General features: G+C 41.6%; 1 protein-coding gene across 1 annotated transcript; it reads left to right on the top strand.

Annotated features, from left to right (window-relative positions):
* The first annotated feature begins 79 nt into the window (after positions 1 to 79).
* C6H2orf80 (chromosome 6 C2orf80 homolog) lies at positions 80 to 17722 on the top strand. Its single transcript, XM_063399869.1, has 6 exons — positions 80 to 280; positions 4496 to 4573; positions 6517 to 6604; positions 7234 to 7445; positions 7924 to 8128; positions 17585 to 17722. Exons 1-5 carry the CDS (start codon positions 80 to 82, stop codon positions 8089 to 8091), a joined length of 747 nt encoding a protein of 248 aa, XP_063255939.1. The 3' UTR covers positions 8092 to 8128; positions 17585 to 17722.
* Positions 17723 to 18445: the final 723 nt, after the last annotated feature.

Below are 18445 nucleotides of genomic sequence, written 5' to 3'. Positions count from 1 at the left end.
AGGGTCCGCAGCCGAATGAGCTCCCCGCCCTCAGGGGCCCCAGCCGGACCAGCTCCCCGCCCTCAGGGTCCGCAGCCGAATGAGCTCCCCGCCCTCACCGGGCTGCCGCCGGATCAGCTCCCCGCCCTCAGGGGCCGCGCTGCCCGTCGGGCTGGAGGCGCCCCGCATTGAGGCGCGGCTGCTGTCGCCTGTCCCGGCCCCACAGAGCGAAACTGCTCCTGGAATGCCTCAAAAAAGGCCAAGGGTTCTTCTGAAGTATATAAGTCACCCAAAAACTAGGGTTTGTAGTTTTCAGCTGTGAGAAAGACAGTTAAATGTGACCATTAAAAGGGATTATTTTTCTTCCTACGTACTTCACACTTCAGTCCAGGTTAATGCATTGTTTTCCAGACACCCTTGAATTTGCCCTCCGGAAGATGACATTATGTGTGCTGGTGTGATGGTGTTAAGTGTTGTAAGGAAATGACACATCCAGGAAAAGCACACAAATATTTTGAAAATCAATTTACAAGGGAATAAAGCTGCTGAAAACATTTCTGTTTTCCCAGAATGAGTTCTTTTACCTGGTGTGCAAGAGGCCGATCCCCACAGAGAGGTGAAGTATTTGATTTTTGTACAATTCTGCACAGAAAGAGGTGCTGGGTGTCAAATCCACTAAGCCAGCACAATGACTGTCAAAAGCTATCACTATTCATACATTTTCATAAACAGAGGCATTAATATTCATTGGCTACAAGTTACATAGTTCTCTGATTAATTAGTATTAATTAGATTAATTAGTATTCTATGTACTATTATCATCTAATGGTCAGTCTAAAGACCATGGCCAGTGTCTCTTTTTTTGAGTTGGTGAATTTCATGAGTTGGTGGTCGCAATCTCCCCTTGCCACAATTATCTTCTACCTATTCAGGCTGACTTCAGCAGTTACTGAAGCTGGTTTTGTTAGTTTCTTTCTTATCTTGGGAGTTCTGCCAAATGTCCTTGTGGCTTGTAAATTCTGCATTCTTTGTTTCCACTATCACTAGTACATCCTTCTCCCAAACTTTGTTAACGTTCCTCTGGAGCTGAGATTATTGAAACATTTCAAGCTCTAAAACTCGGCAAGGCAATTCTACTGACAAGTAATTTATCTTCTTAACACCTGAACATCATACCTTCTGCCATAAAGGTAGCCTTTTTCAAAACTCCTAAACCCTACTCCTATTTTATGAGGTATTTGTTAATACATTAGCAGATGAGCATTAGATAATGGCAATTATTAAATATGTTTATTCATTCCAATCTAATTAAGTAGCAGATTGACAAAACACCCTCCATACCTATCCTGAAAATCCAGTGTGCAGTGGGTAACAATTCTGCAGGCACACAGACCTACCTGTAGCTTTATTTCTTGCTCTGGTGAAACAGACTGCCATTAAATGCTAGTGCTATGGGTGTGGGGAAAAGATGTAAGTATCTTCTAAGATGTATTCTGTGTTCCATGTGTGACAAATTCCACCATTTGGGGGCCTAAATTTTCTCTCCTAAGTTTATTAAGCATACCGGTCAGTAAAGCAAATTAACAGTTGGGTTCTTAAAACCAGGGACCCTTTCCCACACAGTCCTATTGAAACAGTGGAAGTCTTTGCCAGGAGATACTGCAGATGTCATTACTAAAAATGTCAATTTTGCTTATTCCAAAAACAATTGGACAAATTTGTAGACATTAAAAACTAGCAAGAGCTATTAACCACCAAGACAACAAATTTGCTCAAGAAGGTCCTGAACTGGAGAACAGAGAAATACACTGACAAAGTTTGATGCCTGCTGGCACAGTTCCCCCATCTTTTCCCCAGGCATCCACTAGTGAATGATATTTATTTTTACAGGGAAGAGGACAAATACAGTGGCCTCCCTTGCCTTGCAATGATACAGAAGCATTTCTTCCTTTGGGGGAAATGGTAAGGGTCAGCTCACGCGAGAAACAGGGACCAGATTCATTTCAGGAAAGCCCCTTTCTTCATCAGGGTATCACTTTTGCCACGTAACAGGAGAGGGGTTGGCTTGGCAGGACTTGGGTCAGTCCTGGCACGGCTATGTTCTCTTTGTGAAGGTCACTTTTCCCTCTCGCCTGGCCATAGCAGCAGATAAGCCCTGGGTGGGTGTAACTGGTGGAGTTATGCCTGGCAGGCAGTAGACTTGTGTTTCTCAGAACAAACAAGCAGCAGCTCTATTTTTGACACATTTGCCATGATGCATGCATGGAGGATGCTCTTGGAAATTAAATCCAACTGAATTACAAGCTCCTCAGCAGGAATGAAAGGTGGGGAGTGCTAAGCTTGGTGCTCCTTTTGCCCTAGAATAAATGAGAAAGGCAAATGAAATAACCAAGAGAAAGCACACACAAATTCTATAAATGCTAAGTAGATTTCTTCCTGGAGAACATCTATTGCTCATGATAATACATTTCCTTTTGTATTTTCTTAGGCCATCACAAAGAAAGACAACATTATGATCACGTCTCATAAACTCATTCCTACTTTTTACTAGGAAATCATTTAATAACAGAAGTACATTTCCAAGGAGGGGGATGCCTCATTCATTCAGAATTACAGCCTGCAACCTTCCTAATCTACAAAACCTCATAGCCTCTCAGTCATTTGCTATCATGATAGATTGGCTACCATCAGCAACCCCATGCAAGATGTGTCCTGCAGCCATTGGAAGGACAGCAGTGGGGTTTAGAACAGCATGTTGGGATTTCTTGACTGTTTAAATTTCTCCCAATACTGGAAGCAAAAACATAACATTGATGAAAGAATAAGTAGCCAGGATCCTTGCTATATGCCACAAACACTGCAAATGGAACCCTAGATGGGCTCTGGGAAGGTATCAGGTCTAGTTTTTCATTGTCCCATTTAGAAGAATTCTGAAACAGCAGTAGAACTTGGTCTCTTCTTTTACAAGTAATTAGATCCATCAGAAAACCCAGTGAATAGTGTCTGCCTCCCTTGTTAGCAGGTCTGCAATGTTTCCAACCAGCCACTCAGCAGTGAAACTCAATGCCTAGAGGTGTAATAGTATCATCTCGCTTGAAACTGATAACACAAGCTAAAGCTTTAACCTCTTCTCTGTGGTGGTTTTGATTTGCTTTTTTTTCTTTTTCATTTTTCTCAGCTCAGCAGCGTTGTTTCAAAGCCTAATTTCCCTGGCACAGAGACTGAGAGGCAGAGGCATAAAAAGAAACAGCAACATCAAGAGGGAATTCCTCTACATAAACATCTGAAGTCTGAGAAGCTCCAAACCCAGATTCTGAGGCCCATTGCAAGAACTGACACAGATAGAGCATGGTTTCATCTGTACATTTATGAGAGAGAGACTATGGGGACAATATTCATTCACAGCTGTGTGTATCATGGAGCAGAGCAGTAGAGCATGCACTTTGATCATACAATAAATTAGTGGGCCAGGTGCTAGCTTCTCTCTTTGCTGTAACTTCATCTCTTACATCTTGTCTTCTTCCCAATCCATCCCCTCTTTCTACCACACAGATGTGATTTATAGACACACAGGAGGGAGAGGAAGCCATTGCTAAGAAACTTGTAAGTGGCATTGGGTCAATAGATTGCATTATGTGACGGAATATACATCACTGATGGGGATGCAAGCAAGCTGTAAGCTGATGCTCAAGGCTGATGCTCATCCTAAATGGGCTCATTGTGTCCATTTCCCATTAACAAACGCTTTACCCTCACTTTCAGTACTGTGCATGTTGGCTTCTTTCTTGGTTAAATTTTCCTCAGGTCCTATTTTAATCCTACTTTGGAAATGGTTTTAGCTATATTTTTGTTGGTGGTTGTGTACACGTTACTTAACTTGTCTCAGCCAAGTGCAAAATGGCAAGCAAGTTTCAGGACCAGATCCATGGATTTGTACTAGCAGTATGAAAAATTACTAGGAGCTCATGTGAGAGCTGTTTCAGAGAAGAGGATATGAGCTTGATTTAATCCATTCACTTGAAAGAATAATACTTGAGAGCTGAACTGTAGTCGTGCATTTCTGTACCCGAGCAGGTGTTTCCATATAAGGAAGTTAAGCTAGAATTTTCTATAGCCTGCTCGTTGCATTTGGCTCAGTACCAGCACAGACACAGTGATAGGGCTTTGGAAGTGCACCTCAAAGCCTAGTGTCCATCTCATTGGGCAAGGGGCCAAATAAGCCCACCTAGACCACTGAGTATTAAAGGGCCTGCAGAAGGGGTACACGAGGCTTTTTGGGAGTGCCTTAGCCTGTGTAACTGTGCTTGGTACACTGTGCTCGGTACACTGTGCTTGGCTTATCTCTTTTCATTTTGTAATGTTTATTATTTTTGCTGTTATTAAAACCTTTATTTTAGAGAGCATATCCTGGGAAGCCGTCTCACTATTTTATTAAGCCATTACTCCGCTGGCTAGACCCTCGGAGTTATCGAGAGAAATCTCGATACTGAATGTCTCTTCTAAGCTGTCTTCACAGAACAGCATTCCTATAGAAGAGATCTTTGAGATTTACAGCATGAGGCCCTCAGCAACACACTGGCAGAACTCTGCAAAAGTGAGTGACTTGTATTTTCAGCACGTCTGTGAAAGTGAAGTTATCCTATATTATCTGTGCCTTTTAAAAATATGCTACATTTTAAACTGAAATAATTAGCCCTTTAACCTCATTAGTAATAGAAAATGAGTTCCAACCTTCTCTTACAGCAAAAAGCCAAACTATTCACCACCCCCTTCTCTACCTTACAGTGTGCCAGGGAGAGGCAAGAAAAGGGCAGTCCAGTTACTGACATCCACACTAAGATGTAATCCAGCTCCTGCACCTCTGCCATAATGGTTTAGAGAAGAGCATTCCACCACTGTGCACTAATTACCACTAGGGTGGAGTGGGGGAAAAGGGTGTGCAGGTCTGGGGAGACACTGCCTGCTTCACAAGGGCCTTGCCTCTGTTCAAAGCAAGTTGCTCTAGCAATATCTCTCTAGTCATACACTTGCTCTTTAAAAAGTATGAGAGGTATTACAGTCTTTAATTCACAACTCAAATCACAAGAAAATATTTTCTATGGCCCAGCTCCATAATGAAAAAGCATTTGTACTGGAATATATAGATTTTTTTTTCAGTGACATAATTTATAGATGTTTCCTAAGCAACTATTTAAAGTTGATGTGGAACTGTAGTCAGACTGTAAAAGATGATTCACATGTAATTCAGTGTTTCTGGTGCACATAACTTTTTTTTCCATCTCTGACATGCTTAGCTGTAATATTAATGACAGACTGACACCCAGTGTCCAGAAAGTGCTAGAGCTCATTCCAGCTCACAGTTACATGCACGAGAATAGCCTTGGCTGTAACCTCTCTTAGTTGAACTCTTCCACAACAAGCTAGAAATGTTACTAGTTGTAGTGTAGGGGCATTTCACAATATGTTATTTAGAGGGAGGGATCTTCCTCTCTGCTCCTGGCATTAGCGAGTGGATCAACTGTGCTTCCTTCTGCTGTAAATGTTACACTGTATATTTTTGCAGCCTTGGTTCTTATGGACAAGAATAATTTTCTTGATGAATTTCCAACCCAGGATATTTTTAGAAATCTTTGCTTTGAGTCCTTACTGTACACTGCAGAGGAGTGATGTTTTCTTGAAATGTTTCCAGCTAGCTACTTATGCTGTTTTCTGTGGTGGGATGCTTGAGTTTGCATTTGGGTTTTGGTGGAGTTTTTTTTCCTTTGGGACTGGGGCTTTTTTAGTTTTTATATTCTGATGTTATGCAAGCAGAGACAAAGAAAGAACAGAAATAGTATTTCTGCTCAGCTCATGTTACTGTCCCCTTGCCTAGATCTTGGCCCCTGTGGACTCAGAGATACTTCCTTCATGATCACAAGGTAGCAAAGTTATAAAATTTTCTGAAGGAGAGAAGCCAACATTAGCAGGCTCTTCAGTTTCTGTTTCAGCCAACAACACTGCTTCATTTTAATCATGGGCTAAAGATCATTCCCACTCTAGGAGAAAGGAATGGAAATGCTTTGATGAACTGGGAAACCAATGATACTTTATTTTGCTAAGTCCTAATTCATTTAAGAGGTTAAATCTACTGTTTTAAATTAACAGTAACTCTTGGAACTAAGCTTACGCTTGCTTAAGAGTCCTAGACTCAAAGAGCTGGAATCCAGCCCATCTGAAACGTCAGTCTCTGTGGATTTTTTTCCACACTGAAGTAAAGTGGTGGAGTTTTCCTGTTATCCCTCATCAGTTTTGAAGCCTTGGCTTAAATATCCTTGAAAATCATGTGCTAGCTTTATTAAGATCCATAGATACTTAGGGAGCCCTAAGGGAGCCTTAGGGAGCCTTGAGGCAGTTTGGATGGACATTGTAAATGGTGCTCATTTATCCACCAGGACTGCTGAGCACTTATTTAAGCTTCTGCTGACCAGAAGAGTGTGGCCATTGTCTTAGGACATAGTTTCTGCAGGTATACGAGTCTATGAGTTGTTGTCCTTTCAGGACCACTGGATTCAACCTTTCAAGATGTCCCTGCATCCATCTGCCTTGCTGACTGCCCCTGAAGCTGCAGAGCATGCCCAGAAGAAAAGTGAGCACATTTCACCCCAACTCCTACAAAGTCAGGGCAAGGGAACACCAGGCAGCAGGACCTGGCCCAGCAGAGCCACCAAGTTACAGCCTGCTGAGCTCCAACAGCTGCACAGGGAAAGGATGGTGTAAACCTAGGGCTGTGCCTGTTCTCTTGGGGGGATGGAGGGGATGGAGAGGTGTTTTGTCACTGTAGCCTAAAAATGGCATCTAGCTCAGGCTCCTGAAATTAATGACAATTGCAAAAGGTGCGTTTTCCTAAAGAAGGGGTAAACAAGATCACATGTTTCCAGTAGAATCAGCCTTTATGTCTGTTTAGAGTGCTTACCATCCACTGCAGAGGAGCAATGTTTTCTATCAATTATTTGGTTGCTTTTAAGCTTGGACTAATACCAGAAGTTTTGTAAAGGTCAGTTATGCTACTGGCCCATGAGAGCCCCCTACAGCTTGCCTGTTCCTTATCCAAGTGCAGCAAAAATGAGAGTAACTTCAGGAGCATTAAAGAATTTGAAGCCAGAACCTCTTACCTCCAACCATGTATTGCAAGTGGGCCCATGCAGTAGGTCTGTAAAGCAGCCTGGGAGCACTCTGTAAGCCCAAGATGATTCGAGGCTCTCTCTCTTCCCCAAGGCATCAAGTACCAAACACCAACAGCACATCAAAAACAAGGCCCTCATTCAGCAAGGACAGCTGAAAAGAACAGCAAGCAACTGGACACACTGACCAGAGGAAAGCAACTGGGTGTCAAAATAGGTCTGGAGAATTCACACAAGGCAGTAAAACAGTTTTTGCAATGCAACAGGGAATGTCCCAGTCTTGTCTACCCTTCTCAGCTCTCTTTAGCATGAGATGTTTCACAGTAACACTAAAGAGTGTCAGTTCTAAATTGGATTGCATAACATTAGCAGGAGGTGTCACTCGTGAGCTGGAAAGTCACTTCCAGTAATATACACATGGAAGCAGTCTTGTGCCTAATATCCCTGAAAAAAAAAAAAAAAAAAAAACAAACCCAAAACATTTACTACCATCACTCTTAGATTAAAAGAAAGGAAAGCATATTTTTAAAGAAATTAACAAAAAACTTGACCTCATAAAGAACCCAGTAATATCAGATTAACCTAGCATGTTCATGAAATAGGTTCTACTTTTCTATTTGCCCATGATTTGCTGAAGCCTTTTGTTTGTCACTGCTCCACCAAGCAACAGAGCTAAGAAAACATTCCAGCAGCAGTGCTGGATTTGCCAAATGAGAGTAAGGGGGCTCCCCCACAGCCCCGAGCTCAGTGTGCACCACATGTCACACAGCAGGAGGGAAGCTGATCTGCCCTGCAGTCCCCATCTCTCCTGATGGATTCAGCCCTGCCTGCTGTGCTTGTGCTTATTAACATTTGCATCCTGCAGGGAGCTACAGAAGCAAAACAAGGAATCTCTCCAAGGAAGCCTGGAACAAACTCAGAAGGGAGGAGAGCAAATGAAGCAAAGCCATAACAAAGACCCAGACTTCATGTACCTCACTTAGTTGTAGGTGAGCTAACTGATGTCTTCTACCTTAGCTTTGGTAATACATTTGCAGCTTGTGTTTTAGTTGGGGTTTTGTTTGTTTGTTTGTTGATCTTCACAGCCATTCCTTCCTTTCCACCCTCATATCTTGCATCTGAGACATCCATTTTCTTCCATTAGCCATTTCTCTCCTGCTTCCTCCTGCCAGTATGTTGGGAGCTTACACTCTCCCAGTGCATCCCTACTGCTCCTCAGTGCACTATGCTACTTCTACAGAGACCATGAGTGGATGCAGCACTTCAGAGGCAGGGAACACTCACTTTCCCTTTTCCACAGTGCTTTGCAACTCCCATAGATGATCCAGCATTGGCAGGATGATGTGGGCTGTGCCTCTCAGCTCTCCCCTTTAACCATCCTACTTTCTTATTTTGGTAAAGGTGTCAGCTAAAGAAAAAGCATCTCCCTGCAGTGCCAAGTAGCACTGAAGTCTATCGTCCAATCTCCATTTGTACGTCTCTAATGGTGTACCTCTCGTGTCCATGCTGTGCTGCCTAACCACACGCCCCACTCCTTAGATGGGCTGTCACCAATCACAGCTCAATACATTCACAAATTATGAATTAACTGGTGAGTCTCCACTGAAACAAACTCAGTAGAACCATAGGCAGCAGCCACTGACAGGACCTGAGCAAATTTCTTCCCAACTCAATCAGCATCAGTCTGACCCCTTAAAAGCCAAACCAGAGAGAAATTGTACTTTGAAATGAGGTCATTACAAGAAGGGAGGAAGGGATATTGCTTCTGAGCCCCCGGGAGAACAATGGCAAGGGGGTGGTTAAGATTAAACAGCTAGAGAGATTAACATCTCATGACTGTTTTTTGTTCACTGACCTGTAATAAAATAAAGAATAAGACTAACAAATAGGTTATTAGCCTTGTTATTCCAGTGCTGTCTTTGCTGTTAGACTACTGCTATGATCTTCACTTTTCTTTGGCTAATACTTTGTGGTTTTATAGATAAGACTGGTGAAGTTAAGAAGAGTAAGCAACAGAAATCTTATTATAGTATGTTATGCTTACTATATTATTACTTAATTACTTACTTATGCTAATAAGCATAAACCAAGTGTTTTATTTTCAGAGTGTAAGTACCTGCCCTTTTTGCTTCTCCCTCCCCTGTTGGCTGGCTGGCATCTGATTGTCTGCACATAAAAATCAAGCCCAGCTCATCATATGGTTTGCTGCGCACATGTTCAGACAGCCAGAACTAGAAAGCTGGAAGGTGCTTGTGTGTGCACCACAGGATTGGTGAATCATAGCCTTCTGCTACCTTGACTGGAAATTCTTCCTTTCCTGAGCTATATTGTCTCCAGAATGGAAAAAAAAGGTCTTTCAGTGACCAAATCAATTAGTCAGAACCACTTCCAACTCTTTCTTCAGCTATGCAGAAAGCAATGGACAGAGTTCAGAGCTCAGATGCAATGCAGAGCCATGATTTTTTTCTGCAGGACCCAGAAGAGATCTCTGATCATACATGCACCATATGCATACATTTGGTGCCTAGCATTGCACTGCAATAGTACCCATAGTGGGAAAGGTAGGAGGCCATTCAGGCTCTGTTCCTCCTAAGCACCTGAAATCATGGAAAAGGGACAAGTGGGGAATTGAACAGGGCATTATCCACTTTTCCTTTGGTAATTTAAGGGGAAAATTGTACCCCAGAGGCTGACTCCAGCAGCACAAGTCGTGGTGGCAACTTTGTGTCACAATTCATAGCCCAGTTTGTGACACTGAAATCAGATGGTTTCAGCTAACACACTCGACTGGACAAGACAGAGCTGAGGCACAGACATATCGTCAGCTGGGCCAGCAAGCCTGACTTCTTAAATTGCTCCACACAAGCTTGTGAGTCAGAGCCAAGAGTTACTAGAGCACTGCCCATGCAAGCAAGCACAATTTTCTCCCTCATTTCTGCTACAGTAGTCTTAAGACAAGTCACTACTAATACTCTAGCTAGTCTGAAAATTCTCACTCATTATGGTGAAGAGCTTTTTCCTAGCCAAATGTCATGTGGAAACATCTAGCATCCATCACAGAAAAGCAAAATATCTTTTCTTTCCCAGACTGGTTTATCTGTTGGACAAAAATATAACCAATCTGTTCTGAAAAGCATCAGTTTTGTCAGGTTGGAAAGTAAAATAAATCTAAAGGAGTATATATCTTTGAGAGGCAGCTGGCAGCAACAGCAATTACCAAAGGCATGAGAAAATCAGTTTTACTCCATCTCTCTAACACTGTTAAAGATGCTGGCTTCACAAGGGGAGTCATGGTTGAAAGAATGGTCCTCAAGAGTGGATCTCTTAGAGGTCCTCAAAACAGAAACTAGCCCAGACAGGATGTTATGGAGGTGATCTGCCAGGTACTTCCACACAGATATTTCCACTGCCAGTGCTAAACACATCATCCATTTAAGTGAAGCAAGTGTGTGTTGTGGTTACCAAAGGCATCCAGGGCTAGATTTCATGGCCTTTCATGGGGACTTGCCAGCACACAAATATCGAGTCCTGAATAGCATATTTACAGTAACAGCAGCAATAAATAGCATGACAAGGAAGTCCAACAGGGTGAAGGCAGGGGGTCTGAGGTAACACAGCCTGGGACAAAAGGGCTGAATATTCTAAAGAAGACAGAAGGGTATCTAACCTGTTTGGAAATCGTGAGTTAAAAAAAATGAGAGTGAAGTGGTTTGTGATGGAAGGCTGTGCAGGTGGAGGTTTCCCATCCATTCCCCAGAAGACACTCGTGTCTTTCTCTTTCCTTTCTCACTACAGCACTGAAAGCCCTTTTCTTTGGCCTGAAACCCAAGCAAAGCTGCACTCCACTAAGTCTCCCAAACTGTGCCCTGCCCTCCTTCCTTACAGTCACAAACACTCCTTTGTTCCATTCAAGGTGGAGGCTATGTAGTTGAAAATAGAGCTTTTTAAAGTAAATTAGATCTACAAAAGTGTTCATCTGTGTGCCAAGTTAATGGATCATGCTGACAAGGTCTTCACACGCTTGAATGAGTTCCCCCAAATACATAAGATTGTAAATCTAGTTTTGGAGTGCAGTAGTTTGTTTTGATCTGAAGCCTCATCTACTGGTGATATAAGTCACTTTTATAACCAGCTTTGCATATTCCATGAAGCAGTTTGTTTTTCAGAGTCTAAGATTTAGGTGCAAGAAAATTATAATCGGAACAGAACACGTCAAGGTTTATTACAACCCTGCACCAAACAGGAAAAAAAAACAGAAGAAAAGTTTCAAAATGGAGGAATATAGTTTTCTCTAGCCTACTATCTGTGCTTTAGTGTTAAAGCACTCTGCTTTAGCATAAAAAACAATCCTTCTGAGTTCCAGATAGAGAGCAACTTGAGTTTGATCCTGTTTTCTCTCTGAATTTTTAAAACAGACTTTCAAAGGGAAAAAACTGAACCAAGTGACTCAAACTGATTTACATGAGTCATTAATTCAGATACACTGATAAACATCTAGTAAGAACCACTTGATTTCAATCTTTATAGTCTTCAGGGATGCTGCAATTAATCACACACCAGGAAGAGACTGCAACTTTTAATCACTACTTCCTTCTCACACGTCTGTGCTAAAATCTGTACACAATAGAAGGGATTAGTAGGCAAAGGCCAACAACACCACGTGACATGGAGACTTTTCCTGTCTCCGGGATAAAGTGTGTGACAAAGTATTGAAATTGAAGCAAAGTTTATTGGCTGTCACAAAAGGAAAATTTGCCATGGGACGAACTTGGGCAACTGGTAATCAGCACAGGGTGGGGAAGGAGAGGAACAGACCTACACCAGAAGCTGCTCAGGTCTGCTGAGTTCAAGAGCTTTCAGGCAAAAGAGGTTCTATAAAGAACCATTTTTATATATTCATACATGTGCTTGTACCTACCTCAGGTTGGATCAGATGGACCACATGAAACAGTTAACAGCAGCTCAAAGTGTAATCTACCCCACAGTTACATGATAACTCAACCTGCACACAGCATCAGCAAATGCAGCGTAAAACACAGAAAAGAGTCCCCCATGGGAAATGCAATAAAGATCATAACTATAATAAAGACCCCAGGATGGACTATGAGTCTTTGCAAATGTTTACATTACAGATCGTTTTGTTATGAAGAGCTTCTGGGCCACTGCTATGAATGTTGCAGTGACCTCCTTGACCTGCAGCCCTCTGTGAAACAATGCAATTCCTTTAAGGCAAAAAAAGGCTGCTAGAGTATTTATGAGAGCCCAGTTACACAGAACACCATTACCTTTTAAAAAGGAAGAGTGATCCTGACTTCAGAAGTGGTTCAGTCTCTGCAATTCCATCAAGTCTTGCCATGTAATCCTACACGTGAGTTCTGCTTCACAGCACATCACAGTTTAAAAAAGTGGGTATCATTTATCCTTTAGGATTATAGTTACACAGTCGCTTCAAGCAACTTGAGGGACAGGCCAAGTTCAGTAAGGCAACGCAAAGTTTCACTAAAGATGAAGAAAATAATCTGTGTAATATCAAAGCTATTTCCAGGGCCTTTTCACAACTTAAAGATACTAAAATAAAGTAGAGTGACTGTTCCTAAGTAAAGAATATCTTTACATCACCTATGGAAGGGCTGGCAGGGCTAGCTGATATAAACTTCTGCTGTGGGCTGATGTATGCAATTTGCTTATGACCATACTGTGTTATTACACAATGATACTTGAACATGTTAAATCAGATTTGCAATGGGTACAGTTTTCCTAACATAAAAAACTGTGTTGGTTAAAGTCAGGCAAAGGATTTCTGCCAAGGTACTTCTCTCATTATTTAGATATCCTCTCAGTATAAGCCACAGCAGCAGGAATACTCCACATCCCCACACTCACAAAGCTCAGCAGTTTCCCACATTACCTGCACACCATGGAGGCATAAGGAGTAACATGGTAAATGTCTTTTAGTAGCATAATTCTGAAAAGGCCATATTATTCAGGCCTGGTATGAGTAAGTGCCACACATCATCCCTAAATGGCATGAATACATTTGTTCCTATTGTCTTGATACAGAGTCCTTATAAATCCCATTTTTTCATATCATAAAGCACCTTCCATTTACTTCCTATCACACGAGTGATCAAAGCTATTTGTTACCTGAGCTCTTCCCTATGGGTAAGAATTAAACCTCTTCTATTTGTTTCGAAAGAATGAATCTTTTTGCAATCCCATCTCCAGAGCAGAACATGATTTCTCAGAAATACACATAGAAGCTGGCAATGCTCCTTTTCCTGTATGTCTGTTCTTTAGTAATATCAAAATCAGTTAAACTTCTGTCTTTTTGTTATTTGCCACTGCAGAATTCTGTTTCCCACAACATTCAGCTCTATAAAAAATAAAAGCCTCAAGGTCAAATGCTGGGTCTTACTGATATTTGTCCCAGGCTATGTCCATCTCCCTGAGCTCTGCTCCCTCAATGCCTGAGGTGACTCTTGGATCTTGTATGAAATGCCTAACTTCAGGGCAGACTGTATTTATTGAAACCTAGGGAATAGAGAAGAATTCTTGACTGTGGTGCAGTAAATGCCAAAAATTGTCTCTTTGCAGAGGCTGGCTGACTCACACTGAGTTACTGCTCTCATACTAAATAAACAGTGAATGCATCCCAAAATCCTGGTTTAAATAAATCTTTGTTCAGTACTACACACAAATTAAAGTTGTGCGGTCCAGCGAGAAATCTGATTTCTTTCATGTTTTCAGGGGAGAGGAGGAATAGGTTTAAAATATATTCACAATCAGCCAGTGGTTCATGATAAGGCATGATAAATTAGTGAGTGTTAAAGGTCCAACTGCATATTACTGGTAAGTGTACCATTACCATACTCTGGTAAGTGAAAGGTCTGATTCTTTCACCTAAGTTCTCTATTTTCACAAGTTTTCAGTCTAGGAATAGATCCCAGCTCCACACTTTCCAGGGATACTACTGTTTTTCAGCAAAATTCTGGAGACTTTTGGAAAGAGAAAGCAGTACAGAGAGCACAGAACAACTAGGACACTCTGCAACCTTATCTAGTATATGTTTAATTTTATATCACTTCATCTTGGCTCAAAATGGTAGGCTTTGATTTTGTTTTGCCTCGCAAACATTCTGATAATAGAGTCCTTGAATAAAACCAAGCAACTTTTACAGCAGTGAGGTAGACTGCTTAAAACTCACATCTCTCCTTGCTAATGTCAGAGACCTCATTTAGCCATTATTTCACATTCACATGACCCATCAAGTAACAGCCTGTTAGTGATCCTCACCAGCCTTTCCCTGACAACACTGGAGAGGAAAACAGAACTATTATTTGCCCTTCTTGTCCTTTCTTTCGTACATGGGACACTATCTCTGCCCTCCTGCCTGTCCTTCAGTGCATGAAGTAGGCTGTTCACCTTCTGCAAATGTTTGGTGTATATAAAAATATCATGCTTCAGCCAGAGGGAAATGGAGCATGAACAGCTTGGCTCTCAGGGCAGAGGTGTGAAAAAGCATGTTTCCTCTTGTTCACAAACACCTAATATTGTGCATTTATGGGAACTGCACCGTGTAAGGAATATGTGTGTTAGCATGCTTAGCCAGATTAACAAAATAACATAACAGTTAAGGTACAGTATCTGTTTGTCTGCTTAGAACAGGAAATCAAAATATTTCATTCATCTTCAGCAGGAATAAAATAAAGAGAGACCAGTTTCCCAGACAACAATTAACATATGCCTACTTACTGCAACAAAGTATCTGGTTCAATTAGTGCAATTGAAATCCTTGGCTCTACAGTGATGTGTAGATTATGTGCTGGCATTCCTCTGGTAAAAGGCAAGAACCAACAGAAATAACTATTCAGAGATCAGGGTGATAGGTAAGGTGTCTGGATTCTAGATTCTGCTGCATGCTAGAGCTTAGGGGTGGCTAAACTTCTCCAAAGTTTTCCACCTGAGGCAAGGATGGTGGCAATTCCTAGTTTTTAAGGACCACTGAGAGGCTGCACTTGCTTTTGTTTGGAAATGTTCAGAGAATCTCAAGGAGACATTAAGAACAATGGTGCAAAGGAGCAGGAACACTGGAAATTCTCAGAGGATCCAAGTTTTCACTAACAAGCCATGTAGGCTCCTGCAGCTTGCTTTAGGGTTGTAGCAGGCACTACAGCTGCTGGCATGCAGGCTGTATTTCTCTACAAAAACACTGCTATTTTCAGATTATGCTCGAGTTTTTCTGAGGTGCAAAAGCAGTCAATCTCCACATAAAAGCAGCTGTCATAACAGTGTCCTGGCTGAGGTCAGCTGCAAGAGATGGAAATAACCACACTCCTCACACCACAGATAATGTTTGTCTAACAAGATATTCTGGCTCCAGAGTTTAAGATCAACCCACAGCCCTTCCTGCAGAGCTCAGTTCATCTGTGGCATAGGGTCCTAGGAACAGGATCCAAGGAGAAGTTGGGTGAGTACTTGGAAGACAAATCCTGAGAGCTTTTAAAAACTGAGAAGATATCACCTGCTCTGAAAATCTCTTGAGCTAAAAAAGCTTGAAGTCCTGAAATTTGTATGAAATGTCATATATATTTGCTTCATACCTACCCTCAGTGCCAGCTCCTGGAAGTTACTTGGCCCATCTAACGCGTGATGGCTGCTTTACGTTTGTTCCTATAAGGAATTTACATACACCTGCCCTACTCAAGTTCAAGGTCTCTCAAGTTCCAAACTTCATTACAACTCCAATGCCCACTGTATTAATCTGTGAAGGACCATGCGGCGTCCAAAGGACAAACCTGCTCCACAAAGCAAGCATGATCACAGACAAAACAAATAAAATTGTAACACTTCTGAGCCTAACAAAGATCTCTGAGAAATACAAGTACACGCCTGCACATAGAAGTTGTTCCTCTAAGTGAATTTTTATAATTTGCTTAGCATTAACCATGAGGAAGAAATTATATTTGATACAAAAAAAGCATACAGGTCTACAGAAACAAATGCTAGACTCAAACCACACTCTTCCCTCAGTCTGCGTTCAGTGTTAAAGAGTACAATTTCCTGGCTGAGGAAGCACCTCCAAGAGAGAGGCTGACAATAGTGATACCATTTACAACAGCCATTAGAATCACAACTAGAGCTGTGTAAAAACAGGATAGTAAAGATTTGTCCCTGAAGCTTTGCCGTTTCATGAAATCACCATACAAGACTCATAGTGAAAGACACGTGCAAGAAAGCCCAAAACAAGTCACATTTTGGTTGAGAAGAAGCCAGTGAACAAAAAGACCCAAAATTCCTTCATGCAGTATGAGCAAGAAACATGAAAATGCACTGCACATGAATGAAATTTGTGAAGTTTAGTTCAATGGTGGGTGTGGAAGGAGAGGAAAGGAAGGCAAGTACAAGAGAAAAGGAGTCACAGTTACACCCTAGCAAAAATAGTAAAATAAGAACAGCTGAGTGAACGGAGCAAACTGCCTAGCATGGGTATAGATTCTTGTAGGCAACCACATTTGCAAACACCTTTAGTTGGTCTACCAAAAAAAGATGCAGACGGGGAACCTCAAGTGGTTGTTTTATTATCTATATTTGATAAATTTACTCAAGAAAATCTATAGTATACCTGACAGATTTCAAATACTAAAACAGTTACACATAAAAAATACTTTGGTTGTGGTTTTTGTCTGGCTAATTTCCCTTTTAGTTTTTCAACTGCTGAAAGAGACCTAAAGTTTATATAATCTTAGATTTTTAAGATGGCAGGAAAGTAAGGTTGAAATAACCTATATCAAACAAATGTAAGGAATATCACCAAACAATACTGCTGAATTTAATATTTCTAACTTGATTTTACTGCTGCTAAGATGTGGCAGTCCAGCAGACCTAAAGTGCTCAGTGGGCTAACTCAGGTTGGACAGAAGTCTTGGTTTTTCCAGTATCATTAAGAGATGTGAAAGCTTCAGCATGATTCAGATATAGCAGAATTATTCCTTCCTTTGTCTCTCTTCTACGTTACAGAAGATTTCTAGGAACCCAGGACTGGGAGCAGGAAATGGGCATAAAATTGAATGAATGTGTGATAAAGAGAAGTCATCCACAGAGCTATCAAAGAGCAAATGGGGTTTCACTTTCTCCAAATGCTCCCAAAAAGGGAGCATTGTCAAAAGGCTGCTAACAGGATACTTCCAGCATGAAATAATGCTAACAGTCGCTCCCCACTTTCAGAGTCCCAAAGGGATATCCAGCATTCTCTACTACTAGAGAAAGGAAGACAGCAGTAACAGTTTGTACATCCTACAGGAAATTGATAGAAGGGCTTTGCTAGTCTTGGGGCACAATAGAAATGTCCCTAGGGACACCCTTGCAGTCTTTGGATTGCTTTGTACAACCCAGTCAGCTTTCAAATACTTTCCAGTGTGATTGGGAGTACTTTTGTTTTATTGCAGATGTCTTTCTTTGAGGGCTGCTCCTGTGACACCACCACAGACCCCTCAGACCTGCATGCCTTCCTCAACTGCTGATGAAGTGGAAACCAGCTGCTGGACGATATGTGAATGTTCCACACAGGCCATCAATACTTCCTGAAGGTGGAATCTCTTCTGACTGCCAGCACTGGGTGGGCTTCAATGTAAATACAAAAACCAAAAAAAACAAACCAAACCAATGCACAAAACAAAACAAACAAAAAAAACCCCAAAAAAACTTTCAGACCTCAGAGAAAAAATTCTTCGTTTATGATTATGAAAATCCCAAACTCCACCCGTAATTGAGGCCATGGACTAACTCCATTCTTGAACTGTTTAAAGGATGTACCTTTCATCTTGAGTTGCCCCATAAAAGCAGCAGCCTTCAAAGAATTATTTCTTCTGTGAGTACACTGGCAACCTGACAGCAAGCAGTATCATCATGGAAATACTGCATACCAAGCCTCCAGCTGTGACACTGGATGGCTTAAGATAGAGTGAAGCATTTACAGTATTTACCAAGTTTATTAATAAAAATTATTTCTAGCAATGACTATTTGAAATGTTACAGATACCAAAATAAATCTTTCAGTTGCTTATTCACTTCATGATTAAGAAACACCCAACAAACAAACAGTCCTGGTGCCCAATAGTTCCTGCTACCACTTGGCATTAAATCGAGATTTCTGCACAGGATTGAATTGCGCCTGCTTCCAGCTCAAGGCCTACACTGTGCTCTTTTGTTTAGCCAGGACCTCACACCATTTGGAGGCATGAACTCATGCTGACCCTCCAGAGCACAGAAGTAGCAGCTTTCCCTAGGGCCTGGGGTTGGGAGCCAAA

Source organism: Prinia subflava, chromosome 6, assembly GCF_021018805.1.
Source record: "Prinia subflava isolate CZ2003 ecotype Zambia chromosome 6, Cam_Psub_1.2, whole genome shotgun sequence".
NCBI classification, from domain to species: domain Eukaryota; kingdom Metazoa; phylum Chordata; class Aves; order Passeriformes; family Cisticolidae; genus Prinia; species Prinia subflava.
The sequence above is the reverse complement of the archived record's forward strand: the minus strand, read 5'-3'. Positions and strand labels throughout refer to the sequence as shown.